The 16,424-nt window shown below is 40.4% G+C and overlaps 1 protein-coding gene and 1 long non-coding RNA gene across 2 annotated transcripts; both read left to right on the top strand.

The window, feature by feature from the left end:
• The first annotated feature begins 4,463 nt into the window (after nucleotides 1–4,463).
• Nucleotides 4,464–11,346, top strand: LOC130552563 (CD209 antigen-like protein C). The gene is made up of 4 exons (XM_057330916.1): nucleotides 4,464–4,707; nucleotides 10,790–10,914; nucleotides 10,990–11,096; nucleotides 11,188–11,346. Exons 1-4 carry the CDS (start codon nucleotides 4,464–4,466, stop codon nucleotides 11,336–11,338), a joined length of 627 nt encoding a protein of 208 aa, XP_057186899.1. The 3' UTR covers nucleotides 11,339–11,346.
• Nucleotides 11,347–12,171: 825 nt separating this feature from the next.
• Nucleotides 12,172–14,317, top strand: LOC130553466 (uncharacterized). The gene is made up of 3 exons (XR_008962861.1): nucleotides 12,172–13,159; nucleotides 13,553–13,588; nucleotides 13,883–14,317. It is a non-coding gene; the product is annotated as an uncharacterized LOC130553466 (long non-coding RNA).
• Nucleotides 14,318–16,424: the final 2,107 nt, after the last annotated feature.

The following is a 16,424-nucleotide window of genomic DNA, read 5'->3' as shown; positions in this document are numbered from 1 at the left end:
AAGCCTTGTGGAGGAATATAAATTCACCAAAACAAGGTTAGATATGATGCTCAAAGAATCCTGTGATCCCTGTGTAAGAGATGCTGCTCCAACTCCGTCACCTGGTAGTGGAGGAGGTTCGGAGTCAAGCGGAAGCAAGTAGATGTGCCAGAGCGGTCTCTCAAGCCCAGCAAGGCCGTTGGATGAGGTGGGAAGGCATTGAATTGCGCAAAATCACTTGGAGTGAGCTGTGAAGTATGGAAACAAACAGGCTAAGTTTTATCATAAGAGCTACATATGATGTGTTGCCCTCACCAACAAATCTGCATGTTGGGTGTGGACAGGATCCAGCCTGCCACCTATGTGCAGCTCCAGCAAACCTTAAACATATTTTTGTGGGTTGTAAGAAGAGCTTGACACAGGGGAGATACACATGCGGCGCCACAATCAAGTACTAAAGTGCTTGGCTGCAGCAGTAGAGACCAAGAGAGTGGCAACAAATGCCATCCCCCAAAACACCATTGCTAACTCGCTAAAAAGGCAACCCTTTATTCGGGAGGGGCAGAAACCATGGGCCAAGCCCTTAACCTCAGATTCAGGTCTGCTAAGTATAGCCAGGGATTGGAAAATGCGAGTTGATTTAAACCACACACTTACTTTCCACTTGGAAATCGCAGCGACCAACCTACGGCCGGACATGGTTCTGTGGTCCAGCTCCAGTAGGACAGTCCTCATAGTTGAGTTGACTGTACCTTGGGAAGAGGCAATTAACGAAGCATTTGAAAGAAAGAATCTCTGGTATGCCAACTTGGCAGCGGAGGCTGAAGATCAGGGATGGATAGCGAAAGTGTTCCCGGTGGAAGTGGGCTGCAGGGGCTTTGTTTCCAATTCCACTACAAGGCTGCTTAAGAAAGTGGGGATTAGAGGACAGGCCCCACTGTTACTGAGAGAAGCAGCCACTGGCTGTGGTTGAAATGGAAGGATGCAATATGGGCTGCCAAGTGACCATGTAATAAAATGGTGTTGTGTGTTGTATTGTTATGCTATACGGGACCGGGGGCACTGAGCTTGCATTAACGGAGCCAATGGGGCTATAACAGCTTTAGCCAACGGGTTGGTGCGTATGGTTGCGTTGATTTTTGGTATTGTGTTGTAACGTTATACCATACGGGACCGGGGGCACTGAGCTTGCATTAACGGAGCCAGTGGGGATATTACAGCCTTAGCCAACGGGTTGTTGCATATGGTTGTGTTGATTTTGGTAATGTGTTGTAATGGTATGCCATACGGGACCGGGGGCACTGAGCACGCATTAATGGTGTAGGTAGTCATGGCCTAATGGTTAGAGAGTTGGACTTGTGACCAGAAGGTTGCCGATTCGATTCTCAGGGCCAGAGGGTAACGACTGAGGTGCTTTTGAGGTGCAGTGATAGATGCCCACTGCTTCTGGTGTATATGTGTTCACGACTTGCAGTGCGTGAGTTCACTACTCACTGGACGGGTTAAATGCAGAGGTCACCATAACAAATGGTCACTCTCAGAGGACAGGTCCAGTGGAGGATAATCAAGAACTGGCCAGTGGTGCAGAAAGAAGAAGCCAATGGCTGTGGTTTAGGTGGATGGACACAGCATGGGCTGCTCGATGACCTTGTAACAATGTGACACACATCCAGGTCTGATCAACCTAAGGTGGGCCTCCCTTGGCTGAGGGTGTCTTTTGATAAAGGGCCGAAACACCCAATGAAGCTGAGGTGCACAACTGATGATGTGTCACATTGATGGGAACCATACAAAGGGCATTATCAGCAGCACCTCACCAAAAGGCATAATGGATGTGATGAAAGTGGGACACACAACTCATGAGATGTCTCTTTGATAATGGCAAAGAACGGTAAGTATGCTATGTATTTCTATAATCATTTATCCACCAAACACATATGATGCCTACCCGATGAACCAGTGAAACCTGAGACCTCCTTTCCTCTATTCATATTCTTGACTGCTTCCCCCTGTCATGCATAAGGCGTGGGAAATTTCCTATTGGGCAATTCAACTGTTCTGAAATAGTGGGATTATAACACCTAGTCCTATTAAGCGAATCATATTTTTTCATTTATTAATGTCCTTCAGAAGATATAAAAGACATACTTGTTTCTCAGGAAATGAAATATAAAAAATTTACACCGAAACCATTTTCAGAGATTTACACCCACCTGACTTGACCTGAATTGTGTTGACTTCATGATTACCACTGAATGTTTTTATCTATTGTAATAGTTGTGTATGAGTCTCTTGATTTTAAAAAGATGAATCTCAACATCATACAGTCAATCTGGTTAAAACCAGTGACTGCTGTGAAAGGGCAGCTAACACCCAGGTAAAGACCTGGTGACAGCCTGGAGAGACTGCTGGCAGGAGGACATAGACCCCATCGGGGCAGACTTGGGCTAGCTACCCATGTCAGCAGGATCCGTTACTATAAAGTGTAATGGGTCCACCCATCTATGGCTACAAAAAATACAAGAGGAAGAATACCCCTGGAGTCTGCGAGAGCGGGGGTGCAAGAAGACTCATGGACGGATCACATGGCAACAGACCTAGGAATGGAAATGACAAAGAACCAGGATATTAGAACAGCAGAAGTTGGAGCAACAGGACAGAAACTACAGAGATGCATTTGTGGCTGGACAAAGGTAACATCAGAGAAAGGTCTTAAAATCCATCAGGGCAGGAAGAAGTGCCTGAGAGAGCTTAGTGAGGGGCCTAGCATTGACCAATACTTCACAAGAAGCAGGGCAAATCAGTCGGGTGTAGTCCAGTGGCGGGACAAGAACCACAGCCCACAGGGTATCAGAACCCCAGATGAAGCCCAAACAGGCACAAACTTACCAGCACTCAGTAACCCGGAGACTACCCAGCCGCAGCAAGCAGTAGAAAGGAAAATGGATGGAAGAAGACCTCAGATACATTGGCCTAAATCCTGCAACAAAGAGTGGGCAACCATTGATTCGGATCTCGTCCAGCTTTTAGCAGGCCAAAAAGGAGACATCGAAAGAAAACTGGAGAAGATGGGGGAGATCATCTACACCAGTGGCGATCGGTGCCTCCTCTTCAGGGAAAGCAGGAATTCAAAATACGTGTTCAGCGCTTCACGTGAACCTATGTGCATCACGCATCATGTCAAAATACGTGCCTGCTGCAGACTCGTTGAAAGGGTTTATGATAAAAGAGACGCTCGCGTTCAGAAGACACTGTGTTAACACTTAACTCTGATTAAACATGAGACTAAGAGAGTATCTAGCAAATGCGAGCGTTTCTTTTATTAAAAACCCTTTCGACGCATCTGCAGCAGGCACGTATTTTGAAATGAAGCGCCACACACATGACGGGCTAAATACATGTTTTGCAGAGCTTCGCATTACTGCTTCCCCGGAAGAGGAGTCACGGATCGCCACTGATCTACACCTATGAGGTGGAGAGATTTGGAGTGAAAAGCAAGAACCCAAGGTAACAGAAGGAGACCACGGGCCGACCTAAGACCAGGAGACAAAAAGAGATTGACAGACTTGTGAGTGAAAGGAGGAGCCTGAAGAAAGGCCACAGAAGGCCACAGAAGAGGAAAGTAAGGGCCTAGAGGCACTACAAGGCGATATTAAAAGTCGCCTGGCCTCGCTGCAAAGAGCAGAGAGCTTGAGAAAGAAAAAGGAGTGAACCAGGACCGCTTTCCACAAAGATCCTTACAAGTTACCACCAATTCAGCTACCAGAATACCAGATGGACACAAGGCCCCCTAAATGGAGCGAAGTTGAGAGTGCAGTAAAACGAGCAAGATCTGCTTCAGCTCCTGGACCCAAAGGTATACCATACAGGCTCTACAAGAAAGTCCCTGGAGTGTTGAGGTACCTTTGGAGATTAATGGCTATGGCATGGAAAAAGCAGGTGATACCAAAGGTCTGGAGAAGGGCAGGAAGCAAATCAACTATTGACCAGTTTCACCAAATTATGAATGTGGAAGGTAAGATTTTCTTCACCGTTGTGGCCAATAGACTCTCAGGATTTCAGAAGAGTAACAAATTCATTGACACTTCAGTGCAGAAGGCAGGCATTGGGAGTTTCTCTCGATGTTTGGAACGCGCTAACATCATCTGGCACCAGTTGCAAATGGCAAAAAAGGAAAAGAAAGACCTGCATGTGAATTTTCTAGATCTTGCCAATGCATTTGGATCAGTGCCACATAAGCTGCTGTGGACAGCCTTTGACTTCTTCCACGTTTTAGAGCAGGTAACAAAGCTGATTAAGGCATATTTTCAGGATCTCCAATTCTGTATTACCACACAGCATAGTACCACCACGTGTCAACAGCTGGAGGTTGGCATAATGGCAGGATGCACAATTTCATCACTGGCTTTCACAATGGCAGAGAAAATAATATTCTGGGCATCGCGTTGGGTGGTTCGAGTAGAGCGTTTGAAAAATGGGTTGACATGAAAACCATCACAACAACCAAAGCATGTACAAAGCAGCTGCTGGATAAGCTACAGGAGAACATTAGTTGGGCACAAATGGAGGTCAAATCCCACAGCATTTCTATTGTCAAGGGCTGGCTTACCAACGACAGGTTCTTTATAAAGGGCGAGCCCATACCAAGGTCACGGACAAGCCCATCAAAAGCCTTGGACAGTGGTACAGCGCAGACCTTGAAGACGCTGAATAGGTGGAACAACTCAGGCAAGAGACAGTTAGTGGACTCAAGAAAATCAATAATACAGCTCTTCCTGGGAAGCTTAAACTCTGGTGCTTCCAAATTGGCTTATTGCCTGATGTTTCTGATGTGGCCAATTTCAATGTATGAGCTAACGGTGTCTCACGCCAAGAACCTGGAGAGATTGGTGAGTACACAAGTGAGGAAATGGCTTGGGCTACCAAGATGCCTTAGCAACATAGGGCTGAATGGGAATGGAGCTCTCTCTCTTCCCATTTCAAGCCTTGTGGAGGAATATAAATGCATCAAAACAAGGCTGGGGATGAAGTTCAAAGAATCCTGTGATCCCTGTGTAAGAGATGATGCTCTAACAGTAGCGACAGGGAGGAAATGGAACCCAGCAACAGCGGTAGCAGATGCAAGGGCAGCCCTCAAACATAGGACATTGTGGGTTGGGATCAACCACACCCACATGGCGAAAAGAGACACCAAAGGAACCGCGTCACCTGGTGGTGGAGGAGGTTTGGCGTCAAGAGGAACCAAGTGGATGCGCCAGAGCGGTCTCTCAAGCCCAGCAAGATGGCTGGATGACGTGGGAAGGCATTGAAAGGTGCAAAATCACTTGGAGTGAGCTGTGGAGTATGGAAACAAACAGGCTAAGTTTTATCATAAGAGCTACATATGATGTGCTGCCCTTACCAACAAATCTGCATGTTTGGTGTGGACAGGATCCAGCCTGCCATCTATGTGCAGCTCCAGTAAACCTTAAATATATTCTTGTGGGTGTTAAGAAGAGCTTGACACAGAGGAGATACACATGGCGCCACAATCAAGTACCAAAGTGCTTGGCTGCAGCAGTAGAGACCAAGAGAGTGGCAGCAAATGCCATCCACCAAAACGCCATGGCTAACTCGCTAAAAAGGCAACCCTTTATTCGGGAGAGGCAGAAAAAGCGGGCCAAGCTCTTGTCCCCAGATTCAGGTCTGCTGAGTATAGCCAGGGATTGGGAAAGGCGAGTTGATTTAAACCACAGACATACTTTCCCCTTGGAAATCGCAGCGACCAATCTGCGGCCGGACATGGTTCTGTGGTCCAGCTCCAGTAGGACAGTCATCATAGTTGAGTTGACTGTACCTTGGGAAGAGGCCATTAACGAAGCATTTGAAAGAAAGAATCTCCGGTATGCCAACTTGGCAGAGGAGGCTGAAGATCGGGGATGGACAGTGAAAGTGTTCCCAGTGGAAGTGGGCTGCAGGGGCTTTATTTCCAATTCCACTACAAGGCTGCTTAAGGAAGTGGGGATCAGAGGTTAAAACTTAAGGACACGGTATGGGCTGCCAAATGACCACGTAATAAAACGGTGTTGAGCTTGCATTAACCGTGCCAGTGGGGCTAGAACAGCCTTAGCCAATGGGTTGGCGCGTATGGTTGAGTTGATATTGGAAATGTGTTGTAATGTTATGCCATACGAAACCGGGGGCACTGAGCATGCATTAACGGTGCCAGTGTGGCTAGAACAGCCTTAGTCAATGGCTTGGCCCATATGGTTGCATTGAGGTGTGATGCCACCGAGCCACTAGCAAAGCAAGTGTTGTTGAGGCTGCAGCCACTAATCTGGATGAGCTAATTGACACAGGAAGAGGGGTTCAGAGTACAGGTCCAGTGGAGGATAATCAAAAACTGGTCAGTGGTGTAGAAAGAAGAAGCCATTGGCCTTGGTTGAGGTGGATGGACACAGCATGGGCTGCCAGATGACCTCCCTTGGCTGAGGTGGTGCGATAAAGTGATAAAGGGCCGAAACACCCAATGAGGGTGAGGTGCACACCTGATGATGTGTCGCATTGTTGGGAACCATACAAAGGGCATTATCAGCAGCACCTCACCAAAAGGCATCTTTCACCCAGAACAATGGATGTGATGAAAGTGTGATTGGACACACAACTCATGAGATGTCTCTCTGATAAAAGCAAGGAAAGGTAAATATAAATATGCTATGTATTTCTATAATCAAATATCCCCCAAACACAGAGGACACCCAGCTAACACAGTTATGTTGTGACGACATACCTGGACCGGACCATATTCGTTGCCACGACGTACCATAATAACGTTCCAGTGATGTAACTTTGTGATTCCCATATTCGTCCTGAGGACGTAACATTGGACGTTGTTTGGACATGGTGATTACCTCCTGAAGACATACCTGGATCGTACCATATTCGTCGCAGCGACGTACCAAATAACATTTCTGGGACGTGATGAGCACGTCCTAACGAACAAACAGTCACGTTGTTAAAATCTTTTTTATTTATTTAATTTAAACAATTACCATCCTTCACATGGAGGATTAAATTAATTTGTGATTTAATCTGTGCATTAAAGATTAAAATATATGCATAATTGGAGTAATTCTCTATTCAAATATGTATAAAGCACAGAATAACGATTATAAAACTCAACACAGCACTGTACATCACAATCAGGTATTTGATTTATACTGTAGTACATGACATAAATAATCAAAGACTTAAACACAATATAGAGGATTTAAAGCAGATATTTATTGACAGAGATGAATAAACATTGTGTTTAGGCTTAACATTATATTCTTGTCTTACCACATAAGTTTAGCAGGTTGTCCGTTTAAAGGAAACAACAATCAAAAGCTTCTTTAATCACACTCACAAACATCAGGGTCCGTTCATTTAAACGTGCCAAATCGATCGAAAATCACTAAAATATGTGTTTACTCTCACATCTGTAAGGTATAAAGTAAAGAAAGAATATTAATAAACCGCTAAAGTAAAATCAGGCAGTGAGGTAAAAAGAAATGACCATTAACGTTTAAATGATGAGAGCTTTTTGCAGAACATAGACGCGCGCGCACAAAATAAATAGTTGTAATTGTGGTATCGAATTAAACTCCAGTTTAATAGCTGTCAGAAGCCAGATTAATAGCATTCGTCTTGACATTATAACAGATTTTACACCGATCATACATTTTCCATACAATAACATAATACACAAATGACCAGATTCATTAATCAAATGACCAGTGTCCAGGTTATCTGAAGACCAGTACATCACGTCGCTACAAGGTTCTCTATGGGATTAATTCATAATGTTATTTGAGGACGTGGCTCAGACGTTTCTGGAACGTAAGCAAAAATGACCAGTGTCCAGGTTATCAGAAGACCAGTACATCACGTCGCTATAAGGTTCTCTAAGGGATTAATTCACGACGTTATTTGAGGACGTGGCTAGGACGTTTCCGGAACGTAAGCAAAAATTCTAAAAAATGGAACGTTGCCAAGACATCCTCAGAATGTGGTCACAAAGTAATGTCACGGTGACCAAATGAAGACGAACTGGTGACATTGTCAGAACGTACTGTGTTAGCTGGGTACCTACCCGATGAACCTAGTGAAACCTGGGACCTCCTTTCCTCTATTGATATTCTTGATCGCACCCCCTGTCATGCATAAGGCGTGGGAAATGTCCTATTGTGCTGAAATAGTGGGATTATAACACCTAGTCATGTAATGCTGGACATGAATAAAAAATACAGAAATGCTGAAAAAGCAAAGATTCTGGAGGACCTGGATGGTTTTTCTGAAGATCACTGGACAGTTTAATGACTCAGGACAAACAAGAAACCCTTAAACAACTATGACAAAACATAAAAACTGTCATTGATTGTTCAGGTCATGTCACAGTTTCCATCTGTCTCTCCCAGTGTTTTCCCCTTGGACTTCATCACCCACGGTCCTCCACGTTCCCGCACCAGTTCCTCGTTTGCAATCATCCTCACCTGCCAGTCATCAGCCCCATCATCAGAACTGTATATATTCATTCCAGTGTTCCCTGTGTCTTTGTTTAGTCTTAAATGTTATGTTTAATGTTAACTTATGTGTATAGTTATAGTCTCCCAGTCTTGTGGGCTTTTTAAAATTGGTTCTGTTGCGTACATACTTTTGTCAGTGTTTCCTGGACGTTCCATGACAGAAGACTAGACCTCCAAAATGGATTTTTTCAGATTCACCTCTCCAAAGGACATTCTCCATTTATATTCTCCTAGTCTTGTTTCCTTTATTAAAGTGTTTTTTGTTACGTGCATACTTTTGTCATTGTTTCCTGGACATACCATGACAGGTAACATCATACAGTATTAAGAATTATGTGTAAACTTTTGCCCTGGTCAATTTTTTTAGAAATTCTGTTATTCTTTGGTGTGAACTTTGTTAACATTTCGTGAAATACACAAAGGTGCAAATCATTTACGAGCACAGTCTCAGTGGCACACATACACTATTTAGTGTAGTGAGAGTAGTGCTATCGAAATTATAGTGCAACCATTTTGAATATTTTGTTTCCTTTTTTCCTAATGTTTCTCAATGACTCTACTTTTGGTGAGCAAATAGCTTTGGTCAGCGATTTTCATTTTTAATCTGCTGAATCAACAATGTAAAAAGTTAACAACCTTGTGTCTTAAACTTTGAAAACCTCTTCCTTGCAAGTGTAAGCTGACATTGATAAAACATAACCTGTGTTTAGCTCAATAGAAAGTAATTTAAATATTTAACAACAATGAAAAATCATACAAAGCATACGTAATGTACAGTGTAAGTGCAAATAAAATGGGTAAATTGTTGAGATATGTGATTTAAGATGCATCTAATGGCACTAGCCAATTATTAACAAAATACTTTTTAGACCCGTTTAGTACAGAGAGGTTGTTTAAATAAGTTATAAATTAAGATAAAGTATTTTTTTACTTCTAAAATGTGGATGTAATGTATAGGCCTGATTTATAGAGACAAGAAATCAGGTTAATGAACCCATGGGTCCCAAGTCATTGTCCTTTTCTCCAGCACAACCTTTTAAAAAGGAAGGCCCATTAGTTTACTTCAGTTTATAGCTGAAGGACATAGTGTACAAGAACAAATAACTTCAGTTCAGTTTGTAGTGGAGGCTGAATATGTCTGAGATTACACTGGCAACGGTCTCTGTTTGTGAGGATAGGACAAGTATCATTGAGTTTGGAACTTCATGTGAACATATCATCACTAACAAAAACAGTGGCAAACTGCACAAAGGTAAAATACTTAAATGTTTATGGTTGACATTTATTTCTTTTACATTGATTTGAAAATGTTTATAATTGTACAGTAGCCTATATTTAATTTCATGAGCTCATTTAGTAAATGGTCTTGTTGTAATACCAACCTCAAATTAACTCAGGTTAACATTTATACTCGATGTTGTACTTTTTCAGGTTGTAACATAACTTGGAACAGATGCTACAGATTCGCTGCACAGTTTTTTGGACTGTTGTGTGTAGTACTGCTGGCAGCTATCATAATGCTGTATGTTGAAAACAAACACTTACAAACAAATTATAATCGCGTGACCGACGAAAGAACTGAATATCTTAATACTAATGCTCTTGCAACAGCTAGAGATCAGCACCAAGACAGGTTTAACAATCTTAGTTTGGAGAAAGAGCAGTTGGAAAACAATTACCGTATAATTCAGGTTAGCTACAGCAGTGTAGTTGAAGAGAGAGATCTATTACAGAACATAACTCTTAACATAACCAAAGAAAAAAATCAGCTCCAATCACTTATCAGTAATCTGGTCAAAGAGAAAGACAAGTTGCGGATATTAAGTAACAACCTGACCAGAGAAAAAGATCAATCAGAAAGTAGATATAAGGCCATGTCTGAGCAGAGTGACCAACTACAAAATTGGTATAATAGCATGACAGAAGAGAAAGTTCGGTTACAGACACTTACCAGTAACCAAGCTGAAGAAAGAGATAATCTGACCAAAGAGAGAGACAAGCTACAGTTGGAGAAAGGTGGACTACAGAAAGCACTGTATAATTTTGGTAAGAACATCTCAGATTATGACATTGGTTCCTTGTGATTGACACATATAAATTAATATAAACAATTATGCTAATATTAACATTAGATCCATACAGTTTTAACTATCTGAAACATTAGCACTAGCTCATGTTTGTGAATGTCAGAATAAGCACATCTAAATGTCTCAGAGATGTTATTATGTTTATGATGAGATAAAGTTATGTTCATACACATGCAGGATGGAAGTACTTCAAGTCCAGCATGTACTCCATCTCTACTGTGAAGATGAACTGGACAGTTGGCAGACAGCATTGCAGAAAGAGTGAAGCAGATCTGGTAGTCATAAACAGCAAAGAGGAAATGGTATTTGTGAAAATTGATAAGAATGTAACAAGAAAGAAAACTGTAGTTCCTGATACATGCAAAATTTTCTTTCAGATTTTTGTTCACGGCTTGATAAGTAACCTGGGAGCTTGGCTTGGACTTACTGACACAGAGAATGAAGGGGTCTGGAAATGGGTGGATGGCAAAGAATTGACCACAAGGTATAAAACGAGCGTTAGTGTTAGTTAGTGATTCTGACATCAGTCCTTTGACTTAAATGTGGTTTGAATGATTTAATTTGTGTTATTTCAGTTATTGGATGAAAGGACAGCCTAACAACGGTGGTAGGAATGGAAATGATGACTGTGGTGTTATTGTTTTTGGAAAAGCTGTGCTGCAGAGCTGGAATGACAATCAATGCAACTATCTTTCTTATGTGATCTGTGAAAAGAGTGTGGCATGAATTCAGTGAAGTTTATAAATAATTTAATTGTATTATGCAATTACAATAACTTTTATACACTTTTAAGTGTGGTTTACAGTAAATACTGTACAACATAACTGGCATTAACTAATTTCTGAATGTTGATATAGCTCAACAACAGCTTAATAACCCAAGAATGATGAAGCTTTGGAGTTTGTTGCTGCGTGAGAGGCGTGATGGACAATTTGTCAATTCCTGCATCCCAATCCGCATACTATCCATCCGAAGTAGTATTCGAAAATAGAATTAATATGTCCCAAATCACAGTATGCTGAAATGAGTATTCTTAAAGCACCAGGATGGTCTACTGTTTCCAGTGAAAGTTCAAAGTGTGAATCCATGGACGCTCCACTGCATTAATAAAATTAAATAAAAGAGGCTTAGCTAACTTAATAAATGTAAGTGTACAGTAAACATTACATATGAAATAATGAGTGAATAAATACTTAAATACAAAGAAGAGATTTGTATTTTGATGTTCGTAACAGTTCAATGCTCACAGTGTCGTCTAGCCAACAACGGCCACTTCCATTTTGCGTTAGTATATGTCCCAGTGCTTGCATACAGTTTTGCTAGGCACTAAAAATTTTTTTTAGATTAGATTAGATTCAACTTTATTGTCATTGCACATGTACAAGTACAAGGCAACGAAATGTGACCTCTGCATTTAACCCATCCAGAGAGTAGTGAACACACGTACACCTGGAGCAGTGGGCAGCTATCACTGCAGCGCCCGGGGAGCAAGTAGGGGTCAGGTGCCTTGCTCAAGGGCACCTCAGTTGTTACCTCAAACAAAGGTGCCTCAAATATCCTGTTGTGTACTCAAAGAACCTTAAACTGTATTTTAAGTGCTCCAAAACTCTTTTTCTCAATAAAAGGGTTATGGTGGAACCATCTATAGTCTTTGTGGTTCTTCCAGGAACCTAGAAGATTCTTGAATAACCCCATATTCAGTTGTGGAGTTCTGGAGTCACCTTTTCACTACACTGGGACCTCAAAGTGCTTTGCGGGTTATTGAAGGAACTCAAATTCTAAAAAATGGTTCTTGTAAGATCTGTAAACTTGTAAGTGGTTCCTGGAGAATCTCTCTTGTACAAGACAGTATCTAGAGGAACCCCAAAAAATTCTGCATGAAATAGGGATTTTTAGTGTCTGATCATTTTGATGTTTTATGAGAATAAGAATAGTCCAAAGTTTGGTTTTTGGCCCCTGCTAAGTGAACACACATTTTAAAATCATGCACATGATTAGAAAAGGCTAAATGTTATTTTGAAAAATTTCAGCAAGCTTTTTGATTATTTTATATTTCTTACTATTTGTATTATATAATTAATTATATTAATATATTATAAATAAACATTTTTATTCTATAAGTAGATCCTAAGTCACTGAAATCTTTTGAAAATGTAAACGTTGTTGTGCTTTCCATCCAAACAAACTGCAGCTGCTCTGTGTGTTTATTGTGCAGTCTCGCCCTCCACAGTACTGTGGCGCTGTTGGCCCAATGTCGCAGCGTCAAGGCATGTGCCATGTGGCGCTTTCGTTAGTATGTGTGTTTAACTTTTTCCAGCTCTGCGCAGACCGATCACCTTATGACAAAAAGCATACGGACTTAGAATAACATCTCTAAAGCATACAGAGCAGTCAGTTCACAAATAGCTCTCACTGTGCTTTGATGTCGCCGATCCGTCTGCGATCAAACATCAGTGGCACGAGTGTTCACCGGTGTTGTTCTGCTCGCGCGACAGGCGGGAATTCAAAATAACGGATCGCAACAACCTCTCGACTGTCCCATTGGATGTAAGTAAAGTCAAAATATATAAATAACTTAAATATACTAACTATATACTATTTATATAAATGTATACTCTGACACGTCTAATTGTATGGCCGCTTTTGGCTGTTTAAACCATTTATTTACACAGTGTAGGCAGCGCATGTTTTAGCCGAGATGCTAACGAATATAAGTTAAGATGAAGCTTGTGGGGCTAACGTTAAATGGCTAACGTTAGTGTTAAATGACAAACAATGACGTTTAGACACTTTTAGCTATTATGTTCACTTTTAGTGAATGTATAGCTCTTTTTTAACTTATTGATGTTTGTGTTGAATGGTTTTCCCACCCATGTTACATAAATTGTCTGTAATTAAATATTTTTATCATTCAGTTCTGTTTTTATCCTTTTAACTCAGAATTTTCAGTATTTTCCAGTTGAGCAGCAAAAAAATGTAAGTATTATATTTATTATGATATTTTCATTATTATGTTATTTGTTATATTTGCACATGTAAAAATACTCATTGACAATGGAAAATCTGAATAAAGTGGATTATTACAGTTGTTACTATAAATAGCCTATTGTACTCCTTAACCATAGACCAAAACAGTGAATTCCAGGCATTGTAATATTTTGTTTATTGTTACATTTGTAAACCAATTTGTGATGTGCTAAATGATTAAATTGAATGTTTTATGAGACGTTACCTAAATCCCTCTTTTTGGTCTCCATGTCTTATTCGCAGGGGCAACCAAGGCCAACAGACCCAGCCCACCCTGATGCTCATCCTTGCACTGCCTGGGACACCTAAGGCCAACAGGCGCAGCTCCTGTTCTCTTTTTGCCATAAATACTTTAGCAATGTAAAATTGTGAAATGTACTATAGAAATAATTTTTACTTTGGCTACATGGATCCTCACACCACCTGGTAATAGCAGGAAACCCATTAGGAGAGAACAGCATTGTTTTCTCTAGCTCGCAAGGATTTGCTTTTTGGCAAATTACAACTTTACCATGGGTGTAGGCCTTGCTATGAGAGACTACTTTTTTGCTGGACTTTTTTACAATTGTACATTTGTACAAAGTACCTGAAATATTTCTGTATGTACAGTATATTTAAAAGTAAGGCAAATTATTTGGTTAGTTTTGTTAAGATAAAGACTTTTCATTTATAACAATATCACCAACACAATATTAATTATACATGTGATTTCATGAATTTAGGATGGTAATATTCAATATTGACCATTCTGTAAATATTTATTCAATGTAAATTGTTGTTGTTTATCAATAAACTGTTGTATTTGATTTAGTATTTCTGCTTATTAAAATATTGTGAATAGCAAATATAAACTGTGAAATGGTGCCTAGAAGCACCCAAGATGGTTCCAGACCATTTTAATAAAAGGGATCCCCAAGAAGCCTTGGAGGGTTCCTCAGAGAACCGCCTTTCATTAAGCGGTGCCTTGAGTTTCCCCTGAGGGTTCCGCCGGCGTGGCAATGTGAAGAACCCCAAATGGTTCCTCAAAGTACCTTTAATTTTTACAGTGTAGTATAAGTAGGCGAATTGGTACGCAGCATCCGACTCTTAAAAGTTGTATAAAAACGTGCATGATTATTACTTGTATTATTGTATTTATCAGATCTTATAAAAACAATTCATTATTCAATTCTTTTTAAATGTTTATGAATATGGTATTTACACAAGATGTAGTTTTACAAACTTTTCAATCATTGATTGTTTATAGTTAATAAAATATGCAATAGACTGACTATTGCAAAAATCATATCATCTTGTTCAACACACACAATCATATACATAAAGTGTCATATATATTTTAAATTTTTTCCCATGCAAGCAATAAATAGTTATTTCAGAAACAGTTGAGTTGAATCATGTTTGGTGCACGCTATGTTTTCTCTTTCTGTGTAAGTAAAGAAGGTCAGTACAGACAAAAGTGGTATGCATAGCCATTCTGCAAACCTTTTATGCAGTATGGAAACACTGAGCTAACCACACCATTTCGCCAAGGTGATGGCAATGGTGTTCTTTAGGCCTATTGCATCAGTGTTTCAATGAACTACATTTTCCATGATCATGTATTTTTATTTTACAAGTTGTGTAGATCAGAAAAATAGCCGGGGGACAGAATTTGAGGGTCAATAGAAAATGAAAGAAAGGGCCACCACTGCTTTACCATTGTCTGTGAACAGGAGACTTTGACGTTCTTTCTATTGGTATCTGTCCGATTGTGATTGTCTTCTGTGCTCTGAAAGCTTCTGTAACCAAGAAAAAATGCTGTGTGCATAAGCATACTTGACATTAAGCTGAATTCAATAATGCACTGAAACCCAAGTAGTCCCCGCTGCAGACAAGTAGTCCCCGCTGCAGACTGTAGCGCGGTGACGTCATGCATGTCAACGTCATGCACGTATAAATGCGCATGCGCAGCGTGACGTACTGCATGTGCTTTAACCGCATGCGCGGTTAAAACATTGCCCATGTCTTCACACTCCAGTCCAGTTGGTGGCGGTAATGCGCCATAAGTTGGCTTGTCAACCGCCAATAAAACATACATGAAGAACTATTGCGCATGGTGAACTTTTTTGCTTATTTATGATGATGTAACATGTTCGAAAACGTGGATGGATTCGATTTCGATGGCAGTAAGTAAATGAGCATATTAATGCTGTCTTTGGCAAAGTCATAGAAGATATCATAACATTTTATGATACGTGTTCGCGTTTAAAAAGACAGGGTTTCTGCGGGTCTCAAAAATATGTTAGAAAAAACCCTTAAACAAATTAAAGCTTTATAAACGATCTTACGTCACAACAGAAAGCCTTATTTTAATACATTTATCGCATTTAATGTTGCATGCATTGCAAAAACAATGTTTTTGGTTCTCTATATATGTTTGCCCTGTGCCCTCAACGTCTTTAAACCAAGCAAAATTATGTGGCTTTATACGTAAAACGATCAATGAATTAGATTATTCATTGAGTTATAAAAAGTGTTTGTTTAGTTTACTGGTAGATATTTAGATTGCATGTTTTATATACTTTATATTGTATACATATTTTATGATGCATCTTTAGACATTTGTACTGGATAACAAGACAAAATACTCTTGCTGTGATCTGAATAAGTTATTTTCTTAATAGTGGTTGGGAGCAGAGTGATTCAAATGTGTGTTAGACAATGTAGACATTTAGACAACATATTCATGAATGAGTATGAGTTCTCTTCAATTCATTCCTTAAATTTTCTTCACTTTGTCTTAAAA

This window comes from Triplophysa rosa, linkage group LG4 (genome assembly GCF_024868665.1).
Source record: "Triplophysa rosa linkage group LG4, Trosa_1v2, whole genome shotgun sequence".
In the NCBI taxonomy this organism is placed as follows: domain Eukaryota; kingdom Metazoa; phylum Chordata; class Actinopteri; order Cypriniformes; family Nemacheilidae; genus Triplophysa; species Triplophysa rosa.
The sequence above is the reverse complement of the archived record's forward strand: the minus strand, read 5'-3'. Positions and strand labels throughout refer to the sequence as shown.